Source organism: Cavia porcellus, unplaced genomic scaffold (genome assembly GCF_034190915.1).
Source record: "Cavia porcellus strain 051 isolate PalLab524CR breed Dunkin Hartley unplaced genomic scaffold, mCavPor4.1 scaffold_26, whole genome shotgun sequence".
In the NCBI taxonomy this organism is placed as follows: Eukaryota; Metazoa; Chordata; class Mammalia; order Rodentia; family Caviidae; genus Cavia; species Cavia porcellus.
In genome coordinates this window covers 37745516-37769431 of record NW_026947509.1, presented here as the reverse complement: position 1 = coordinate 37769431, position 23916 = coordinate 37745516, and the positions used below count along the sequence as shown (strand labels likewise).

Here is a 23916-nt window from a genome sequence, read left to right as displayed (position 1 = left end):
AAAAAGAAAGGAGCAAGGATAACAATTCATAGTGTCTTCTACCACAAGCAATGGTCCCTTTCATCTACAGAAGACGGAAAGGGTAGATCTGAGAGTGTTCCAGTCACAGAAGCACAAGTGTCTGATCCCATCCAATAAAAACAACTTTTCCAACCTGAATTTAAGCTGCACGGTGAGTTTACATACTGCGTGAGTATAGCGTACCTAGGCAGTGTCTTTGTGCTCACAGAAACATTTATATAAGCAGTTATAGTTCTATTACTATTTTCACTTGGTCAACTGCTTTTGTAAATCTTGAACTATTTAATGAAGCATAGAATTAAAAATATCAAAGTCTTTACGTAAGTGACAGAGGTTAAGAGTGATGGGAAAACTGTCCGATCTCTTATTTACTCCGAATATCTAATGGCTTTTCTGCCTTCTTCGGGGTTTAGCTTCTGTCACTTTGTTCCCCTATCACAGTTTGGACTTAGGCTCTCCACGTCACATTACATCTGTGCATCCATGAATAAAAATGTCACCTCTTGTTTTAGCTGGTGAAGCCTCATGAGCTCAGCACTCACCCTGAGGTCCCAAAAGTGGGGCCCTGAGGCCCAGCGCTGGCGATCTCCTTCCTCTCTGTACCCCTGATCTCCATGCACTAACGGGCACAGAGCCCCACTGCACTGGTGCTCGGCAATGCCGCCATGGGCAGCTGCAGATCACACAGCAGCATGGAGGCGTGGGCATGAGGACCATTCCCCAACCTCAGGACGGGTTCTCTTCCGTCCCTGCCTCCCGTGTCCCTCTGGCCTTAACCCTACACACAGGGTCCCCCTCTAAGACTATAATTTTAAATGCCCCGCTTGGATTCCAGCACCCTCAGCTTGGACGTTTCTGAATTCCAGACCTTCCCATCCTTGACATTTCCCTGGAGCCAATGCTACCTCCAGCTTAAAAAACAAAAACAGGGCAAAAAAAAAAAAAATTAAAAATGAACTCTTTATAGCCATCCCCTAAATCCGGCCCTCCTCCTCTCTTCCCCATCTACTCGGCCTGGAAGCCAGCCTGGATAGCCTGGGTCAAAGTTTATCCAAGCTCAATCGATTGTTTCTATGCTTCAAATGGATCTGAAACTCACCTGTCTCTGTGTCTCCATTGCATTTGGCGCCCTAAGAGGCCTTCCCGCTCCCTCCTATCTACTCTGAGCCCTGGTCTGCGGAACACCCCAAGTGACACTGAGGCAGAAATCAGTTCATGGCCCTGGCCTACTTTTAAAGAGCCGAACTATTCACCTCTCCAATGAGATACAAGTACATAACTAAGGGGACAGGAATGTGGTCACAAACCGCTGTTGAGAGTCTTTGGCATGCATAAGGAATGGTGGAAAGGTGGCAACAGCCACCTCTACCTCTTCCAGGGAGGCCCTGTAGGTTTAGCAAAGTGATTTTCAGGTGCTGGAAATGGCAGTTCCATCAAAATGTGACCCTGACTTATATAAACTCATTTTTATATATTCTTTTAAAAACACTTTTTATAAAATAATCAATGTATGGACATGAAGACACCATTTTATTTAAAGGGCCTTGAGAGTCTACCATCGGGCTTTCCAAATGACTCTCCCACTGTTCACATGGCAGGAGTCTTTTATCCTTCTTGAAATTTGTCTAAAGATTTTTAAAAAATTGTTGTCTGTTCCCTCTCTCCCTAAAGAACAGATAATTACATCCAATGAGTAAATAAGTCTTGACACAGAGACAGGAAAGCTTGCTAGATTCAGGAGATACTCAATTAAACTTCTAGAATAAGACTGCCTCCCTGAGTATGAGGGGCCCAGGGCAGAGTCCCACCTCCATAAAAAATTGAGGCAACCCAAGTCAGCAGACGATTTCAGGGAATGGGCTAAGTGGTCATCCATTCTGGCCAATCATTACCACATGGCCCCATACAGGAAATACAGTGTGCTTACAATTGAGTGTGTTCTGCTCACCAGCCACTCTCCTGACCCCAGGGCATGACCATGGGGTCCCTCTGGTCTATCAGTCTGAATGCCACAGGATACACATGGCCAACTCCACACCGAAGAGTACCCTGAGAGGAATAAATGACTCCTGGGAACTGGTCCATTCCTGGGAGGAATGATGCTGGCCCTAGCCAGGGCCAGACAAGCACAGGGTGTGCATGAATGGGGTGTGCCCTGGAGGCATGGGGTCTGGATCAGGATTATTTACCACAATACTCTTCTTTGTAACTGCCCAGAAAACTGGGAGTCCTCTGAAAGTCTACCAACATCTGAGACTAAGTGAGCACTTTACAGTGTTGTCACACAGTGGACACTACATACCCTGCTCCATCTGGGAGCCCCAGAGCAGTGTGGGGGACAAAAGTCAATGCAGGAGGTAGGTAAAGAACAGAGGTTGGCACTGAAAGGGAAGGCAGTCAAGAAAGTGTAACAAGAATTTAGTTACTACCACAGGCAACAGGATCTAGACACTGAGGAGCTCTTGAGGGTCAGCATGGAATACACATCCCAGGTTACTCTGGACGGGGCTAGGGCATCAGTGTATTTCCCTCATGGGCTGAGGACCACTGATGGTGGGCAGGGTGCCTTGGGCTTTGGGGGCTTTGACAAAAGTCCTCAGATAAAGAGATGCAGATATGGGCAGTTGATGTCCCAAAAGCAATGGGTCTGAGGAGAATGTGAAGGACACTGATGACATTTGAAACTAGCCCTACAGGAGAGCAAAAGCATCAGTCTAGGTTGAGGTAGCACATCCTCACAGCACTCATGAGGAAAGATGGTGGTTGGTGGTCCAGGTTCTGTCATCAGCCCCCTGCGCTTGGAGCTCAGCCCTGTCCCATGAATTGAGTCTATTCTTCCTTCCCTCCTTCCTTCTCTCATTCTTTCCTTCTTCTCCCCAACCTCACACCTCTGATGTTGAGGATCGATCTGTACTCTTTATACAGGATACGCAAGTGTTCTACTACTGAGCTGTGTCCTTAGCCAGGTTCCTGTCTATCTCTGGGGTCCTCAGCATCTTCATCTGTCAGTGCCTCAAGAATATAGAGGATAATGCAAGTAAAGCTGTCTAAGAAAGTGCCTGTCTAAATGGATGCTAACTACCGTTATTACAATGGATAACTGTTAAGTGAGAGAAACAAGTCATGGAATAGTGTGTCATATGATCTCACCTGCAATGAAACAGAAGAGCACTTTCCCTAAATACATGCTTCAAAGAAGATTTTGAGGATATACCAGAAATGACAAGAGTGAGATATGCACACATTCTATCTTTATGTGCTTCATCAAATGTGACCCTCATAATAAGGATTAATTACATTTCCCTTTCACCATTAAGTCATCGACCCAAGAAACACTGACAACCTTTAACATCTGCCCAAATTTTACAAGTTAAAATTATACTTTTATGTATTTTCTGTTTCTTCACACTTTTTCAGCATCATTACAATGGCTACTATTTATTGTGTATTCATAAAAGTACTAAAATCTTAGCATTTTAAAGAAGGCTAACATATACAAATATGTGTCACAAAAGAGACAATAATAAAACATGAAGTGTAATGGTATAGGTGTAAACCCTTTGGGAGCACTGTGAGTGCAGATCAATATACAATCGGTACTATGTAAATTTTAAACTACAGCATGAAAATAAGAATACTAATTATTCCAAATGACCTTTTCTAACCTATGTCTATTAACCATACTTCTAAGATTAATGTTGCTTTAAATAAGATTAAATAACACATGTTTAAAAGCTTGCTTTTTTAAAATGCAAGAGTTAGGAAATAACTGCTTTTTCATTAAGTTTGGGAATTACCTTCTCATCTGGCATGTATTTTATACACAAACTCCCCCAAATTACTTGCTGTGAATGCAGTACTTTAGAACAACTTATTATTTAGACATGCAACAAAATGCATGCTTGAATATAAAGGATAACTGAGAAAGAGACAACATGCTATAAATATCTGTGATGTGTATGATTTTAGACATACAATTCTGAACCAGTGAGCTAACAGAACTTTGCAGAGGAAGAAAAAAAGTAATAGAAATGTTTAGCAGGTGCCAAGAATGATAAACCTCCATTTAGTATAGAAATGTGTCCTGATTTGAGAATGTGCCATAAAAAATACTCTTACAAAGGTAAAATGGGGAATGGTTGTTTGCATTACTGAGGATTCTGACCCTCTGCTTTTGTTCTTGTCCACTCCCCTGCCTCCAAATGCCACACTGATTTCTGGGTCATCTCTGGGGAAGAGGCCTTTGCACACAGTCCTGCCTCAGGCAGGCTCCCCTCCCCTCCCACCCTGGCTGACTACAACTCAACTCCCATGGATTCTCCTGTCCCCACCCTTAAGAAGTAGAAGCCTCTCCAAGACACCAAAGAAATAATATTTATCACCTGTGACCATGATTCTGTCTTTATTTGTGTGTCTCCCCTACACCCACTGGCCCATGAGCTCTTAGGAGCACAATGTGAGTGTCCAGGGAGGACGGTAAGAAAGACAGCTGTTTCCGCCAGCTTTGGTTACTATACCAAAATACGTGAGACATGTTACTTTATAAGAGTTACAGATTTGTTTTGGTTCATGATTTTGGCTTAAGATCTAAACAGTACAGTACAGGCTCTGTCCAGGGGCCCTGAGCTATATCACATCATGGTGGAGTGTGTGTGTGTATGTGTGTGTCTCAGTGTGTGGTCTCCTCATCCTTTTAAAGTCATTATCATTCAATCACGGATGACATAGACTAACAACCTAAGATAACCACTCCCCAGAGGTCCTACTTCTAAATACCACAGTGGCTGTAAGTTCTCACTCTCTTGATGCCATTAAAATGTGACTTTAGGCAGTAAACCTCTGAATGAGTTTGAGGAAAGGAAGAGAGGTTTCTTTTGGCTCTCGGTTACAGACCATGGTCACGTGGAAATGGCATGGTGGAGAGGAACAGTGGAGAGAAGCTTTTCAACATGTCACAGCAGAGAGAAGGGAAGGGACAGCAATAAGAACACAGTTTTCTAGATCATGAAGCAGTCACCCACCTCCAAGCAAATTCCACCTCCTCACAGCTCACACAGATACTGAATTCATCCCTGGGTGAATCCACTGATGAGTTCAGCACCACCAACCACCAACCACCCTCCAAACATAAGAGACTTGGGAGAAAAGTTTAGATCTAAGCCATCACACAAACCCTAACAGGAAGGAGTGAGGCACAGGTGCCCACTATAAAGAAAGGTGCGTACAAATGCTTTCTTAGGTCTGAACTGCGTGGGACAGGGGTTTACAGTGGTTATGCAAAAGGGTGAGGATTCCAGATGTGCAGGGAACAACTCCACACTGTGAGCAAAGACGCCCAGAGCAGCGACGTGCAAGTCTTCACACTGAGAGATGATGTGGCTGTCATTAGCTCTGCATTTCAGTCACATGAAGCAGAAGAGCAATCACTACTTTGGAAATGGAAAAACTAACACAAACACAAGCCCCCCCCCTTTTTAGGGGTGTGAAGACTTTGCAAGTTTATTTTTAATGCTGTTTTTATGTATTGTGAGGCATTTTTATACGATAAAAATTTTAAAGAAATACATTAAACCTTGGGTAACATAGTGAATCTGTCAGAAAGCTGTCAAGAAAATTTCCCAAATGCTAGTCTTTGAAATAGTAGGCTGTCGTTTCACCAAATTTGAGTAAATAATATATCCAGTGATGTAGAGAATACTTTCTATTTTCATTAAATTATTTCATATGAAAGGAGGTCAGTAAAAACTGTGCTTATAAGCAAATATGTAGTATTACTTATTTATAAGGCCATAATAAAATTAATCGCACGCATAAATAACAAACCCATAAAAGGCAATTTTATAATGCGAGTCATTAAATAATCACAGGAATTTTGCATCTTTTAAAGAAAGGTTTCTCTTAAAGAAAAACTGCACCCACTCCTAATCTTCAGCCTTCACCCACCAGCAGTAATAGCATGATACTACAATGGATTCAGTCCAGCACAAGGAAAGCTGCCTGGGGGGAAAGCTGTAATATTCTTGCTTTTTTTTTCCCTACTCTGTGTATAAAATTGCCTTTGTGCTTTGTGAGTTTGAGTGTGAGGTGGCAAAGCCAGTGACCAATGTACTAAGAGAATGTGTCCTTTATTAAAAGCCAAATCTTCAAATCAGCCTTTCTGGCAGCCACTGACCAGTTTGCCCCTCCCTCTGGACATTATGGGGAATGACACCAATCTAAGGACTCCTTTGTCAACTTAGCAGTGTGAGAACTGGTGGAAAGCATCACACCCTACCGGACTGCAAATACTTGGACAGTCCCACTTTTTTCTACAAATGCCTCATTCTTTGTCCACGGCACGAATTGATCCAATGAAAAGAGGTAAAAATAAATGAATAAATGAATGGGTGAATAAATAACAGCAAGGTTCTTATACAAAATTGCACAGAAATATTCAGTTTACCCTTGGATGCCAAGACCATGACACTGCTACCCAAAGTGTTCTAGGAAGGGGAAGGAATGTATTTGTTGAGCGTGGTTACATGCTCAACACTCCTCACGATTCCCCTCATTTAATGCAAACTACAACACAGATGTGTGGATTATTATTCCATAAGGGAGAGGAAAGTTTCTTGGGAGGCATCCCATACTGTAGCTCACTCTCCTGGTAGCTTGAATCCAGGCTGGACCAGGCAGCTTCTGTGCAAACCTGGGATCTGCCCACCACTCAGCTGGTAGCAGGGAGGGTCCTCCTTGCCCCCAGGGAAGCCAAAGCAGAGCTGACTCCTCCCGAACTCCTTTCCCCGTAGCTTCCACCCTGTACCTGCAGATGGCGCTCTGTCCTCCCATCATCTTCTAAAAGCCTGGTGGCCAGTGCTGGCCTCTTTCCCTCCTTCTCTATGTCCCTCCCATGACCAGGGCTACCACATCATGGCTGGAACTGCGTCTCATGCAACCGTCTCAGCATCACCAGACAGTGCAGTCCCCGGGAGCATGGGTTCCCAAAAGTCAGCCTCCCTCACTTCCTCAACCCCCAGACTGCTGTCAACTCATCTTCTTCCACCTCCACTTCCTGTGTGTCCCTGTTTTTCTGCACATCTCCCAGGGGAGCACCATCCCACCAGCCCAGCCCCTGTTGGTCCCACACTAATACCCGTCAGCTGGAGGTGAAAACAGCCTTGCTTCGCCGGAAGCTCAGAACCCACCTTCCTCCCATCATCACACTGAGACCACGATGCAAGGCTTATGAACTGAGCCTGTAATCCCAGCTACCTGCGAAGAAGAGGCAGGAGGAATGCAAGTTCAAAGCCAGCCTGGGCAACTTCGTGAGACTCTATCTCAAAGTTAAGTTTTAAAAAAGGGCTGTAGATACAGCTCAGTAGTTGAGCACTTGCCTACAGCATGTACAAAGGCCTTGAGTTTCATTTTTAGTAACACACATGGCCGTGAGAATAGTAACAGCTGTAATCAGGACCATGAGCTGAGCTTAGACATAACCAGCTACAGTCTCCCCATGGAATTCTTACAGCCATGCAAAGCAGAAAAGCACCCCTGTATCTGCTTCCTCCTGCCCAAAAGAGAAAGCTGAGCTTCAGACAGATGAAGCGAGCGTCCCCAGATCCCAGACACCTGTGGAAGCAGAAACTAAAACCCAATTCTTCTGACCTGGAGGTTTCCGCTAACCTGTGTTCTGTAGTAACTTACCAATCCCTCAGCTACACTCCTGGGTCGACCCTAAAACAATTAACACCTGAATATTATCTGCATCCATTTTTCACCATTGCTTTATGTGTAGTATGTTGAGCCTGGCTAAGGCGAGGTCTTTTGGAAAACTTTTGAGGCCAGAGACTCATGTACAATTTTACTGCCATCCCAACTCCTTGGCAGCTGTCTTGCAGAATATGCATTCTACTCACATACTCACAGACTGTTTGATCTATTAGTACTTCTATAATGGACATTAATAAAGCAACATTTTTTTGTACCAAGAACTGAACTCATGACCTTGCACTTACCCCGCAGGTGCTTATGCCACGGAGCTAAATACTGGCCCAAAGTAATGTTTAACACATCTTTTTTATGCTGATCTTATTTTTTTCCAATGCCTCCCGCTTTCACGCTGAATAGTAATTCAAAATGTGAGCCACTGGGTGTCACTAGAGTATCACGCAACCCTTCCAATGGGCCAGAGTGCTGCAATAAACCCTCCAGACAGTGACTCCAGAGTCTACCCAGGGGAAAAAAAAATCATTGAATATTAGGAAAAGCTGTAAAAATAAATGATGAAATCATACTACTCTAGGATTAGCCCATCTGAGAAGACTTCACTGCAGTGAGGAGAGTATTTTCCTGTTCCTTAAACTGTCCTCTCTTGCTCACAATAGGCTTGGAGTAAGCTGATTGTTCTGGCCTGGGGAAACACAGATTTAGGGATGTGTTTCCAGGCGACAGCTTGGTGCGTAAGAACCCTGCCCTGAGAACCAATAGGCACAAAGAGGCTTTGCCACGGAACCCTAAGGTCACCTTTGGACCAAGTCCCTGGCTAATGGCTTTCCTACTTTGAAACACGGTGGTAGGAACAGCCTGGCATCATGCACCTCCTGGGGAAACTGATTAAGGCTGCCTGGGGCTCCTGTAAGTTCTGCTGACAATCATCCAGCAGGATGTCCCTTCTTCTCTGGCCTGTCTGCTTGTATCCCTTCCCCTTAGCGCCCTTCTCTCTTTCCTCCTACCTTCATTTCCAATATGGCTCCTCCTCCTCCTCCTGGGTGGGGGCCTCCTCTGGAGCTCCTGGGGCTGCCTTGGTCTTGTCATGCTTTCTTTGGGACAAATGCATCCATTTCTGTGGAGTCCACTGCATCCACAGCAAAACCATCCTTCCTAGCCCCTCCCTGGCTCTGCCCTCCCGCTGAGCACTGGTCACATTTCCACCTGACCTAAGGCTCTATTAGTTCAAGCCTGGACTGCCTATCAGCCCTCCTCAGACATGCTCCCTGGCCAAACCCTACTGTCCACACACTGCTTTCACAGGGACTGTGAGGCCTGAAAACCCTAACTGTCCCTCTTCACCCCATGAATTTCCCTCCTGCAATTAAGCCTGCATCCCAGCCCACCCACCTTTCCACCTCCACACTCACCTCTTGCTAAGATGCCATGACCCGTGGCTGGGTGGATGCAGTGTCCTCCTACCAGGCTTCCCTTGATATTACCCCACCTACCCCAGCTATATTCTCCAAACAGCTAGAGTGGTCTATTGATGCTATTCCTTCAGTCTGCTTCTTCTCTTCCTTGGGAATGTCAAAAATTCCTGGTTATCCAAGGTGACTCAAGTCTGTTTATCAGTTGCATCTTAGGCTACTTGTTTGCTTTCTCTCTGTGAATAAAAATCCTTCCTGGCAATATCTCAATCCTTGGAACACAGTAACCTGTCTGCTTCTCTTATCAGAGCCCAAAACTGTTCCTTTGGCCAAGCACTTGTAGGAGTTGAATGATGTCCACAAAAGAGATGTCTGTGTCCCAAGAACCTGTGGGATAAAATTAAGGCTATGGAGAGCATGTGTTTATCCTGGATTAGTTGGGCAGGCACTAAATGCCATCACATGTAACCTTACAAGAAGAGAAACAGAAGGAGACTTGAAAGAGAAACACAGAGAAGACAGGTGAAGTCAGAGACTGGACTGAGCCTTCCAGGAGCCAGGGAATGCCAAGGGTTGCTGAGAGCCCCAGGAACAAGAAGACACAAGGAAAAGATTCTCCTTGAGATCCTCCCATGGGTACCTGGCAATGCCAATACCTTGCTCTGGACATCTGACCTCTAGGATTTGTTGAAGAATAAATTTTCATTGTAATAAGCCACCAAATATTCGCTAATTTGTTACAGGAACTAACAAAATTGCTTCCTCCTGGTTCGGGCTGGGTGACCTCTAATTCTGTCAGGTCTGAGCTCAAGGTCACCCCTCATCTCCCTGTGATCCACCAGCCCACACACATACTCCCATGCAAAACCACGTGGGGTGGGTACCAAATCATTCCCTCAGGCAGGGAGCAAACTTTTTTGTCACTTATTTGCCCTGATATACCCCAAGCACAAAGAATAGTTCCTAGCACTCCTGCAGTACCCAAAAACAATGGCTGAAAGGTGAATCTTAACTGCAATTAATAATGCTTTTCCATTTTTAAGCAAATAACCATTGAGTGCAAGCTATGACTCAGGCATCGGATGAGCACCCGAGTCCTTAGTGATACAAGAGAAATCTATTAGTTTAAAGCTCAGAGGCCAATATGAAGGCAGACAAGATTTATGATATAAAAGTGAAAAATGAGCACCCTGGAATCTAGCTGTTTCTCTGTGAGAGTCTTGGAAAATTATTGAAAATGGTATTTAAAAGAAGAAATTGACCTTTTTCTCCTATGATCTTTATAATTTTGCATTTCCACTAATTCAGATGCTATCCTTGAGTTAGAAAGATCTTCCTAGATGCATTGCTTCCCATTTTCCCTGAAACTGGGTCATACTGTCATGTGCACTTGTATCGTTCACCCTTATTTTCTGCCCATAGCAAGACTGCCTCAATGGTGATCTAAATCTTTTTTTTTATTTAAAGAAAGACAAAACAAAATAGAAAACAGGCAGAAATAGTACATACTTTCAAAGAAAAGAAATAAACAGTAATAAATCACTAGTTGATGTATACATATTGTCCCCCCACAAACAGATGTTCAAGATACAAAAGTGGAACATATAAATGGGAATTCAACCAGGGAGATTGCAAACCATTCTGTTCAACTATCCAACAAAAACTAAGTATTATGGCTATCATTCCTATACACTTAGACATGTATGCATTTATCCATATCTTTATTTATGTTGAGACCTAACAAGACTTATTAGATTAAAATCCTTCTGAACAAAGATTAATAATATTGCTGGATCTCACATTATAACATTCCAGAATCAGCGCTGGGTACTGCAGGGCCACTTTCTTTCCTTCAAAGTATTTGTTCATTTCATCATGTGTCATAAGATCAGTTCTTATAAACTGTTTATAGGTTTTACGCAAGCATAAGTCTTAACACGTATTTCTATCCTTTCTATATTGGAGGGAGAAACAGAACAAAACAGGACAGAACTAAACTTTTTCCTATAGACACATAAAACTAAAAAGACATATAAATCTGCTGTATAAGGAGTTCTACCATGGTCACTGTGCTGTTTCTTATTATCATCAACAGAATTGGCTATATCATCAGATAAAGTATAATTGAACATATCAGTACATAACAGGATTAACAGAAATACAACTTTGTAGATAGTGTAGAGCTACAAAAACAGGTAGTAATCAAATCAGAATGGATATTGTAGTGAATCATTGTCATTTTCAGTATAGTTGTTTATACTCAACTTGATACTAGCAACTTAACAGTTTTGAATAAAATCTGTCAATAATAAGCAGCAATCAAACAAGTTAGATTTAACTAAGATCAGTCATGATACAACAGTATAAGTCATACAGGGATCTTGATTGAGCTAATAGGAAATTAAAGATGACCACTATGCTATGTTCTGTTATCTTCAGGACAGCTGTCTGTGTCCTCAGAGCCAGTGCTTGTATACAAACTAGGATGGAACAAGTTCCAACCAAGCAGAGTGGTACAAGTAACAGGGGTTTTAATTCCTGATACACTAATAACTATATCTTCTGCTGTTTTTTTTTTTTTGAAAACTATTCCTCCCCTTTACTCCCCCAGAATGAACTGTGCATTTTTGGGTCTCCCCAACACTCATGGTTTTGTATTGGGGAGGGGGACCTGCTATTTACCTAAGTGTTTCTGAACTTTCTCACTCCTGGGCTGGATTTCCAATTATATTTCTTCATTTACTAAAGCCTGTCTGTTCAACCTATCCATAAATACTGGTCTAGTTACCCCTATTACTCTTTAGTTCCCTATCACATCAAGTTCCGTTTTATCATGTTTGATTTTGGTCCATATAACCTTCTTCCGGCTAATTATATTTCCTATAAAGAGCCTCTCGGAGGACCCTATCTCTTGATCCACTCTGCCTGCAATTCTCTTTTTCCCTTAAGTTAGTGCTTCTAGGCCATTTATATTAGAAATTATATCTAACCTTCTTTGCCTCATTTCTGTTGAGCTCTTTTTCTGTCATTAGTAGTCTGTCTTCTTCATTTTGCTTTCTGCTCCATTCATTGTGACCTCTCTGCCACTGTTTCTGGTATCCTCTCTCTTTAGAATGCCCTGCAGTATTCTCTGTAGAAGTCGATTGGTGGTTGCGAATTCCTCCAGTTCCTCTTTATCTTGGAAGCACCTTGTTTCTCCATTAATTTCTAGAAACAGTTGTGCAGGATATATCAATCTTGGCTGGAGGTTATTATCTTTCAAAGCTTGGATTATTTCGCCCCATGCACTTTGAGATTTGATGGTTTGTGCCTAGAAATCTGCTGTAATTCTGATGGGTGTTCCCTTGTAAGTGATCTGATATTTGTCTGTGACAGCTTTTAACATTCTGTTCTTATATTTGGTTTCTGGAATCTTGATTATTATATGCCTGAGTGTAGTTCTGTTTTGATGGTAGGTGACTAGAGTTCTATATGCCCCATACATCTGGGCATCCTTACCTTTTCTATGTTTGGGAAGTTTTCCTTGATTATTTCTGTGAATAGCCTTTGCAGTTCCTTTGCTTGTATCCCTGCTTCTTCCTTTACATTCTTAATTCTTAAGTTACAGATCTTCTTATCATCTTCTAGCCTTTGTATTGTTACTGCTTGTTTCCTTGTTATTTTTAAGAAGTTTTCCCTTTCATGTTCCCACATTACAAACCTGTCCTCCAGTTCAGATAATCTATCCTTAGTTTCTTTTAAGCTGTTATGCTGGCTTGCAATAGAGTTTTAGTTTCCTGGTAATCTCTTTGAACCTGCTTCATGTATTCTGTTTTCTCTATTTTCTCCATCAAACAATTCTCCCCGTTTTTTTGTTCTTCCATTCTACCATCTGTTTTTTCTTGGGAGGTGCTTAGCATTTCTTTAATTATTCTACTTATATCTTGCTTTACTTGGTTAAATACTTCACTTTTGAACTCATCTATGAGGTCCCGAAGATATCGCTTTGTGTCTATTGGTGCCCTGCCTGATATTGCATGTTTTCTGTCCTCATTCTCCTTTGCATTTACCTTTCCTGGATCAGTGTTCTCAGGATTGGGGACTGAGGACCCTTTCTTGTTGGCTTCTCTTCTCATATTTTTTGTTCCTTCCATACAGGTGTATATAGGAGGCCCAGTTTCTTTCTTTGTTGGTTTCAGTTTGTCTGAAGTGCGCTGACTAGGTGGTCCTGCCCATTGCAGTGTACTAGGAGGTACAGACCCGGCAGCCTATGCTGGGCCTGCCCCTCCAGGTCAACCTACTGAAGGCTTTACTGTGTTAGGGTGCACTGCCAGGTGCAGGGACCTGGTTTGGGCTAGCCTATTGGGCCTCAGTCCGGGGCGTCACCCAGGTCAAGCACTCCCCACCAATCCCACTTGAGAGGGGAATACGTGACTGAAGTCACTGCAGCACCCTGTTCCAGCCACTCTGCCCAGTCCCAGAATGTCCTCTGTTGGAGCCTTTTTGTCTATGGAAAGGTCTTTATTCCTCTCATTCAGCACAAGTCGATGCAGGGTTCCCCGCCAGCTCTGCTCTCAATTCGGTTCACCGGTTCCCTCTCTCAGAGCATTCGCATCTCCAGTAAGTTTCAACTTACTGGAGTTTCAACCAATTCAGGCACAGCAGCAGCAGCGAGTTCAATCCGCGAGTTCTGACAGCGGCACCAAGACTTTAGCTGTTCCAATTGCAGCACCTGAAGTGCATTTTCAAGGTTTCTCTCAGCTTAGTTCGTTCCTGGGTCGGCAGGGTATATCTCCCTCTGCTTAGGACTCCCCACACCGCACCATTCCTGGAATCTAAGCTGGCTATCTCAGAAAGCCTCTATAGCTGCTGTTAACTATCTGCCATTTTTTATCGATCTCCGGCAATACAAATCTTAGCCGCTAAAGTTCAATTTGGTCCCATATTTGTCCCAGCCTAGTCTGGGTTCACAGTGGGCAGTAGAGCTGGGCAGGATTGCTGTGGGATTAAACTCCACAGCAAGGTGCCAAATGTTCTGCTGCAAGTCACAGACAGTTGAATGAGGTGGCTGGACTAAGCAGATGTACCGTCAGGCCCAAGCTACAACTTGGAATCCTAGGGAAGATCTTGCTGTATATCAGCTCTACAAGCACATTTGGCCTGGAAAATATACACTGCACTGCAGGAAGAAAATACAAGTTTGTTCTCTCTTCTTTTTCTCCTTGCACAAATGCTAGATGTCAAAAGAGACTTGTAGCTATTAAAAGTTGTGTTAGTTGAGTTATTTCTCCATGTAGAAATCAGCTACTGCTGCTGCTTCCACTACCATGTTATCAACAAGTCAAAACTGTAAAATGAGAGGCAGAAAATCTTCCTCCTCTTCTCTGGGCTTACCAAACCTTCCTCAGAAATATTTCTTCAACCACCTTCATAGATGAAATTATAGATTTATTCCTTTAACTTTTTCAAGTATTCTAAAATTATGGTTACCATTCCTGATGGTGACACTTGAGCAAACTAAGCCACCATGTCACCTTTCCATCAGTGGGCTGAATTCCATCAGGAATATACTTAATACCAGGTTTTAGAAAAATTTTAGATGTTGATGCCTCTATAGGACAAGCACCCTGCTCCTCCACAGCCCCAACAACAATGGTCCAATCTCAGGGCCCCTTTTCTGTTCCCACAAAGCATCCAAGTCTGCCATGCAGACAGGGATTCACTGACTGAGAATTTTCCAGTGAGGACAAAATGAATCAGAGGGTCCTTAGAGAAAGAAATTGTAACAAGAACAAAAAGAAAATAATTAAAAAACTATAGAGTTGGTTACAGACCAACTTTCCAGACTTTCTGTTGCCCTTGCTTCCATCAAAATAGAACATAACTATGTGAATTTGGGGGTGTAAAAATTGTTGTCCTGAGCTACTCATCCTGAATAAAGTTAGACTGTGGCCTCAAACACAGCTGTGTGATAGAGACTGAGTTTGAGAACTTAGTGTCAAATAATTTAGTGATATGAAAAACATCAGCAATAATTAAAATTCCCCAAACAAATTCTGTTTTTATCATTGAATTAAGGCTCTTAAAGATATAAGGGACCAGTGAATGAATGAAATGGACAGAGAATACTCATACTATAGATATTTTAGTGATTTAAAATTCCCGAGTAACTTGTTAATGTTTAATTTTGAATTTCAAACCAAAACAAAAAAACCCACCCAACATGGTCTTTGAGTTTTAAGTCCTTGTATGAAACTTATCACAATGTTCTGTTGATTTTACAATTGCTAAACTCCCTTAAACCATAGGTAGCATAAATCCTTCTTTCAGCAATCAATGATAAAAACTGTCTTTATTATCACCCTGCTTACTAAATCTTATAAAAAGGCCCATCCTGCCTTATGCCATAAGAATAAGACATAATATTTTCCCATAAGGAAGTGGCCACTAACTACATAGAGCTTTTCCCCTTGAAACTGATAAATAATAACTTAAAAGACCGGCTTGGTTTAATCTCATTCATATCTTTGCAGAAGATTTTAAATAAAATTGGGGCTGAATCCATAATCACCTTGAAAACCAATCAGTTATGTAAAAAACCACGGTCCACCCTAGAACCCTGGGATGGCATGGCCAAGAAGGAGGAGTCCAGCTTTCTAGTGCAAACTTTTATTCTCAGGTGGGAGCTTGGGATGTATTTAGATTCCCAGTACTACCTTAAGCCTGGTTAGCATTTGCTTGGTCAAATGGTAAATACCTACCTGCTATAAGCCTGGAGCCCTTTCCAAGATGCCACTGCCCCTTGAGAAGTTCTGAGTGCAGCAGTGGCTGCAGTGGACCTGCCACCCAATGTGCCCATCTCTACCATGACTCGAAACAGACAAAGAAATGTGAACCATGAGTAACTGCTCCTTCCACAGCAGCCTTCCATGCTGGTGTGCGAGAAGGAAGGCTGGATCTGAGGACAGATTCCTTGCCAACTGTGTGCCCTTCTCTTAGAAACAGTAGTTCCCTCTGTAGATTCTCTGTATGCTGGCCTGGGCTCAGCGCAGGCTCTCAAATCCTGTCATAGGCTGGAATCTGTCACCCATTGGTTTATGTCCATGAATTATCAAAGGATTGTCTTCTGTGATAATCTCAAGGTAACTAAGAAAATGACCCTTAGTTCCCAAAGGGAGAAATGAATGCAGACAGTTTCTTTTTCTGGAGTGTCTCCTGTTGGTCAGGAGTCAAGGTAAACTTTTCCCACCATTCTCAGGACCATCTTAAGGAGTGCAAGCTTGTGATCTAATCAAGAGGGTCAAGCAAAGCCCCACTGAGACCCAACTGGAGACACAAGACAGGATGAAGCACAGAGGAAGGGCAGGGCAGAACTGTTCCCTGAGGCAGGAGAGGGCAGTGCAGCTGGGATGAGCAGGGAGGCCTGCATGGTGGTGCCCTGCAGAGATGGCATCAGGGTGGAAAGGGATAGAGAAGCGGATGTTCAGAGTGGCTTCCGGAGAGAGCCGGAGACAGATCAGTGATGGTGAGTGATGATACATGAATGAACAAGGCGAGGCAGGATTGTGGGCCTTTGCAGATATATGAAGAGGCCAAACCTTATTCTGGGCACTGAAGGAGCCCACACTTGTTCCTCTTTAGGGGTCCTACAGTCCTAGCTCCAAGCTCTGGGCTCCAAAGCACCAGCTGTCACAGCAAAGGGTCCTTTGGGCTATGCTATGAATGGATGGGTAGCCTCAAGGACCCCTGGAACTGAACGTGTCCCTCATTTGATCAGCCACCTTAACCTGCAGGCAATGGCTGGCTGCTGAGGCCTGAGAAAGCCACCTCCTAAACTGCCTCCTCCTCGTTATGAACGGGCTGCATTCCCACGTTCTCAGATGGAACATGTCACCCACACCGACAGCCCTCCCAGGGAGAAGCCACCCACTCAGGAAGGACACGAGGTTTCCTGGCGGCCCTGGCCACCCAGGATCAGGGACACAGTGGAGTAAGCAACTCAGCACCTTGAGCCCTGGTCGTCCACAGGCAGCCTTCATCCTCTGTACAAGCACCGGCTTGTGATTGTTTAACAACCCAGGAAAATCGAAGGGAGAGGACAGTGATTTAAACACAAGGAAAATGAGGTGTGGTCCCTTACAGGGCCCACCCCAGTCCACAGTCACACTAAGGCCAGGTGTTGGAACCTTAGCATAATCATCTTCCCCTGATCATGCAGCAAGTGCCAGAGCTGAACCCAGACACCTGGATGTCATTCCTGGCTTTGGCCCCCCGTTAGCGAGTTAATTAGGGCTCTTGGGAATCCTGCTTCCTTGTGTTGTCAGATGGAAATAAAAATAACACACACCTGACAGCCATCATCGGGTGAGAATAGAAATTCTCCACCTGGGCTCTGCTTGCAGGTGGGAACAGATCTTTCTGTGGTGTGGGGGCCACGTCAGGCATTACAAGATGCTGAGTGGCATCCCGGGCCTCTACCCACCCCTTATACCCCTCCACCCAGCAATGACACCCAGAAACTGCCTCAGCACTGCCAAGTGTCTCAAAAGCCAGTTGGGAACCACTGGATTAGAAGGACTAGCATTTCTAACGGCCTGCAGCACTGGTGCTAAAATAACTTCAGCCTTTTTACACCGGAGGACCCTCTAGGCTTCTCTACCAAAGCAGCTGGGCCTCTCCATCTTACAATTTCCCCCTTTTCCCCCAAGCTGATCAAATCCACTGTTGTTGGGTCTCAAAGCCCAAAGGTCATCAATTTTAGAAGCATGGAGTTAATCTTTTCTTGACATACTTGCTTTTGTAACTTTACATAGTGGCACAGGCCTGCAATCCTAACTACTCAGAAGACTTGAGTCAGAAGGATTATGAATCCAAAGCCAACCCAGACCACAGAGTGTGACTCCGTCTCAAAGTAAAAAGTAAAAAGTGCCAGGGATGTAGCTCAGAGACAGAGGACCCCTTCCCTGGTACAAATAAATAAATAACCTCACACTGAAGCAGGACTTTTTTTGTAAATAACCTGTGCACGTCGATGGAGAAACTAAAGTGGTTCTTAGTAAGACAGCTCAACAAAGGACTCCAAACACACTGCTCACCTACTGTGGGACAGGGAAGCAATGTGAGCAGAGTAGTATTTGGTCCCTTCTCTCAGTAAGGTAATGTTTTGCAATGAAGACCAATCTTTCCTGAATCATACTTTCTGAGTATCACTCATACCTCTGGCACTACCTTGAGCTGATGTCTGTGTCTTTGCAAAATTCATATGCTGAAACTTTCAGCCGCAAGGTGACAGTCCTAAGAGATAGGGAATTAAGAGATCTGGGAACTTAGTCAGGAAAAGGGGGCTAGTGGTGAATGGGATTAGTGCCCTTATAAAGTGACCCCCGGCAGCGCTCTACCGTATGAAGACAGTGAAAAGACAGCTCCTCCAAACTGGGAAGAGACTCCTCACCAGATGCCTTGATTTTAAGAAACAGATTTCTGGTGTCTGAGGTCCCCAGGCTAAAGCATTTTCTTTCAACACCCTGAATGGATGAAGACTTTTCAGGTGTCCTTGTGACAGTGACAGTGACAGTCTTTAAAGCCTGTGTGGCGATCCCTGACACTACCATGAGGCCAAGGACATATCAGACGACCTGGAAGTTCAACTACTTCCTTAAGATGGTCAAATGTTTGGGAGATTATCCAAAATGCTTCCTTGTGGGAGGAGACAATGTAGGCTCCACGCAGAGAGAGCAGATCCATGTGTCCACTGAGGGAAGGCTCAGGTACTGATGGGCAAGAGTACCAGAGCCATGCAGGGGCATCTGGAGAACAGCCCAGCTCTGGAGATGGGCTTTGTTTTCACCAAGGAGGACCTCACTGAGGTCAGGAATATGCTGCTGGCCAGTAATGTGCCAGTTGCTGCCTGTGCTGGTGCCACTGCACCCTATGAAGTCATTGTGCCAGCCCAGAACACTACTCTAGGGTCTGAGAAGACCTCCTTCTTCCGGTTCTGGGCATCACCACTAATATCACCAGGGGTACCATTGAAATCCTGAGGGTGTGCAGCTGATTAAGACTGGAGACAAAATGGGAACTGGTGAGCCTCGACACCTGAGATGTTCATCTCCCCATCGTCCTTTGGAAAGATCGCTCAGCAAGCGTTTGACAGTGGCAGAGTCTACAAACCCAAAGCACTTGACTCTGCAGAGGAAACTGCATTCACACTTCCTAGGGTGTCTGCATGGTTACCGATGTATGTCTACAGATCCATTACCAGCAGTGCCCCATTCTACCATCAGTAGGTACAAGCAGGTCCCAGCTTTGTCTGATTCCTCCTTCCCACTGGCTGAAATGGTCAAGGCCTTCTTGGCTGATCCATCAGCATTTGTGGCTGCTGCCCTTGTCACTGGTGTTGCAGCCACCCCGGCCAAGATAGATATCAAGGAAGAGGCAGAGGAGTCGGATGAGGATGTGGGATTTGGTCTCTGACTGATCACCAGGCAGCAAACTGTTAAGCCTGCCTGACTGGCAAGGAATAAAGGCATAATTCTCTTAAAAAAAAAAAAAAAGAATCATCAATCTGACTCAAAAATGGTCCACAACTCCTGAAACACTGTCATGTGGTAGACTGGGGAAGTATGTTCTAAATTTTTAAATTGACATGTATATGAAAGATACAGAGAGGTATTTCAACATATGCATACAAAAGTCATGATGGTATTTTTAATCAAAGAATCATTGGGTCTAGTACTTCAGCACAAATGAATCTGTGTCCTGCCAATTGACAGACTATAAAGATGTTTAGTACAAGTAAAAGTCCAAGAAGCTGATAATGACCAAGAGGGTCTCTGTGCTCTGCAGGACAGACAAGAGCCTAATCGCCAACGGCACTGCTGGAGTGGACTAGAGCTAGACCCTCACTGGCTCTGGGCCAAGCTGGAAGGATTGAGAAGACTGCTGTGAAGAATGAATGAGCTAAGCTTTCTAAGCTCACAGGACAGAACCCGGAAGTAAGCATGCATTAAATGTTGCTATGGCTTTGATTAGAACATGACCCTGCAGCTTTCCACGAGCTATCCGTAAGAGTCTTGTGGTTAAATAAAATGAAAGCCCCCCAACACACACATTTATTGCTGTATTTCTTAGAGCCTTTAAAATGCTGATATTCAACCAAATCTGAAGGAGGTGATCTGGTATCCAGACCCTTTCTTCCTAGGGCAATTTCCAAGACTTTGTTACATAAAACATGGAGTGAACCATGGCTGTCCAGATGGTTTTCTGAGCAGGACACACAGTGTAATGTAACTGTGATTGCTTATCAGACTGTGAAGAACTCTGACTGTTAGAGACACAAACATTAGTGACTACCAAAATATGCCAAGGATCTGACGACAATAAATATTCACAATGGTTCAGAATCTAGATATGCTGTCTCTACGGATATTGATTTTTGTATCACTTACCCGGGACCCCTTTTCAGGAAAGCACTGACAAACAGAGCAATCTCTTCCTCCACACGGACTGATATACTTCTTTCCACTCTGGAAAGTGAAGCAGCTCAGTTAGTATGGCAGTCTCATCACCGGGTCAAACACAAAACACCATGATAGCAAGCACTTTTGGTTTGGCTGCCTCGTAAGGATGGCACAACACTCTTGCTACCTCTGTGTCCAAGAGAAGCAAAGATTAATACTGATATATTAAAAAGGCAAAGCAACCACACCGGTGCTTAATAATAAGGAGGGTTGGTTATTTGAGCAATGAGCTTTCAACACAAAGACATTGGAAAGAAAGAAGAAAGAAGAAAAACTTCCTTCTTGCTTTGGCCAAGATCTTTTAGTTTTGCTTTCCCAGTAAGACTTAACGTACTGTGTTGTGAACAATCTTAGCATGTGAACTTATACAGTTAGACAAACCAATGTAAACATAGATTTTAGTTTAAATGATACCTTCAACTATTTTCCAAGACTGCCCTGCTTTGCCCTCCAGATCAGCTAAGGTGTATCTTCCTCACCAAGTCCTTCTAGGAGAATTCACTAGGCTCAGGCATGGGTTTCAATTTACATTTGTTCGTCCTGCACTTTGCTGATATTCCAGGATTGTTCCTCTACTGTATCTCTCAACTGAAAAGATTCTGAATTGTAATGATTTGCGTTTTCCACTTTTGGCTGGTTTTTCAACACTTATCTTTACAAAGTCAACACATATGCATTACACACACACACACACACACACACACACACACACACATACACACCAGCAGGTCCTTTGAGAAGAATCATTATTTTGTTCTCACAAATCCTTGTCATCTATATCCAGATTCACCACCCACTAAGACACAGAAATGTGATCCCAGAGTAAATATTTCTGTGAGCAGAACCCTGTGACAAACAGTTACCAGGGTGCCACTGTTTCCATTCAGAGGCGAGGCTGAGGGTGGGTGGGAGAGGTGCCTTAGGCCCCCAAGTGGAGATAAGAACAGCTGTATACACAGCCAGGTGTGGTGGCGCATACCTATAATCCCAGAACTCGGGGGCCTGAGGCAGGAGGATTGTTGCATGTTCAAGATTGTCTACAAAGTGAGCTCAAAACCAGACTGAATTGCATTATGAGACCCTGTCTCAAACACACACACACACACACACACACACACACACACACACGCACACACACACACATATATATGCAACAACAGCTGTAAGTTCTGGGAGCTGAGGAAATGGATAAGGACATCCATCAGAGTCACGCTGCCTAGTTTATGCTGCTGTCTTGTCCAGCCCCTACAGCAACGTGTACATAGTAAATGCACATTTCTATAATTGACAGATCTTTTAACACTCAAGACTGTAAATTTAGACTACTGTGTAAGGAAACATAAAACTGTTAAATCAATGTTTATAGTTCTGATGGAAGAAATACATACATACATATATACATAAAGAGACATATACTATATATGTATGTATATATATATATATATATATATATATATATACTGACAATTTTTTTCAATGACACAGTTTAGACTTCTTTTGGGAAGAAAATTTGCTTAGACAAAATCCAAAAGAAATATCTTTAAAAATTAATGAAAAAGACATTTTGTAAATAAACTTCTCATGGATCATTAAAAGGTATATAAGAATTTGAAGCTTCACAAGAGCCAAGCAATTAGGTAATGTAAGCTTTTAAAAATGTATTTGAAGTTTCAGAAACATATGCCTCTTAAGTTCTGAGTAACACTGTTATCTGTGAACATCTAAGTTCAAAATCCTGATAAAGTTTTTTAAAAAACTAAAAACTTGGGGTCAGGTCAGGACAGCATGAAGTCACTTAAAATAGCTTGTCTGAGGACTTGGGGTCATTTAAGGTTTGGATTCATTACTGTGTATTCACTGAAATATCAAAATACTAGAGAAAAAGAGAGTTGATTAGATGGCTTGATAATAAACGGCTCTGGGATTGACTTATTTATTTTTGCCAAACAACACTCAGGTACTTGTAGCAAAATTACATTTCAGGGAAGTATCAGTTTAAAACAGATTAGCAGATTCTAATAAAGTAACATCCCAATAAATATCTAAAAGGGGGTGACAAATTCTTAAGGAATCTGCACTTCAAAAATTGATTGTGTAAACCTGTTGGACAAAATAAAGACAGGTAAATATGCAAAATACGAGCCACTCCCATTAGGAATGTACTTAAGTCTCAAAGAACAATGTTACTCTTCTTTGAAGGGAACAATAGGAAAATTCACTCTCTGCTTAACCTCAGACATTTTTTAAATGAGTATCTGTGGCATTGAAAGTCCATGAAAACATCAGTAATTTTTCGAAGATTCATCATCTGTCTTTCCTTTGCACCATTAGTTTCTTCTTGGTAAAGCAAATAATATAGGCACAAGGTAGAAAATTCAACAGCACAAAAGAGTGTAACAGGAAAAGAAATTTTCAAGTTCCCTACCCCAAAGGATTGCTGTCTTTAAGTTGGTATCTGGGAATTAGTCAGTATATTCACACATGATTGTACACATGTATGTGGAAATACATGTGAACAAACAGATTCATGTGCTGTTATAGCTTGTGTCTAGGTGACCCCAAAGCCTCATGCAGTCAATGTGGGGCTTTGCAGAGGTGGCTGGATCTATAGTGTGTGACGCTGGGATCAAGGGCGTGTGATTTCTAAATCAGCCAGATTGCTTTGGCAGAGTTCTGGATGTGGATAACGGGAAGGCCCTCCCTGGTGTGAGTGCTATCTCCTCCAAGGGTACATAGCCTGGATCAAGTACAAGGGACAGAAAGGGGGCTGCTGCCTGCCTTGGACTTTGTCCTCTGGATGCTGCCATGTCACCCTGGTTTGTAGCCAGCCAATTGTGGACTAAAACAGCTATAAATCATGATCCAAATTAAAAATCTTAATATCAAAACAGAAACATTAAATCTGCTGGAAGTTAGAGTAGGTAAAATTCTTGAAGACATTGGTGTAGACAAAGACTTTATGAACAAAACCCAGATTGCACAGGAACTACTGCAAAGAATCAAAAAATTGGATCTTACCCTACCAAAAAGGTTTTGCAGAGCAAGATAAACCACCAATAGAGTGAAGGGGCTATGGGAGAAAATGTTTGCCTGATGTTCCTCAGACAAAGGATTACTATCAAGAACATATAAAGAACACCAAAAAATCAGTCTTCCTAGATTTAAAGACTCAAGCCAAAAATGGGCATCTGAGATAAATGCACACTTCTCAGAAGGAGAAATACAAACAGTAAATAAATACGTGAAAAAACGTTCAACATCGCTGGTGATTTGAGAAATGC

General features: G+C 43.1%; 1 protein-coding gene and 1 pseudogene across 1 annotated transcript in view; one reads left to right on the top strand and one right to left on the bottom strand.

Annotated features, from left to right (window-relative positions):
- Positions 1 to 23916, bottom strand: part of Col4a4 (collagen type IV alpha 4 chain) — a 123792-nt gene that overhangs the window by 82252 nt on the left and 17624 nt on the right. The window contains exon 4 of the mRNA XM_013157409.3: positions 20564 to 20641. Coding sequence (XP_013012863.1) covers positions 20564 to 20641 — 78 coding nt within the window. The remainder of the gene's footprint in view (positions 1 to 20563; positions 20642 to 23916) is intronic.
- Positions 18645 to 19589, top strand: LOC106028618 (putative ribosomal protein uL10-like; annotated as a pseudogene).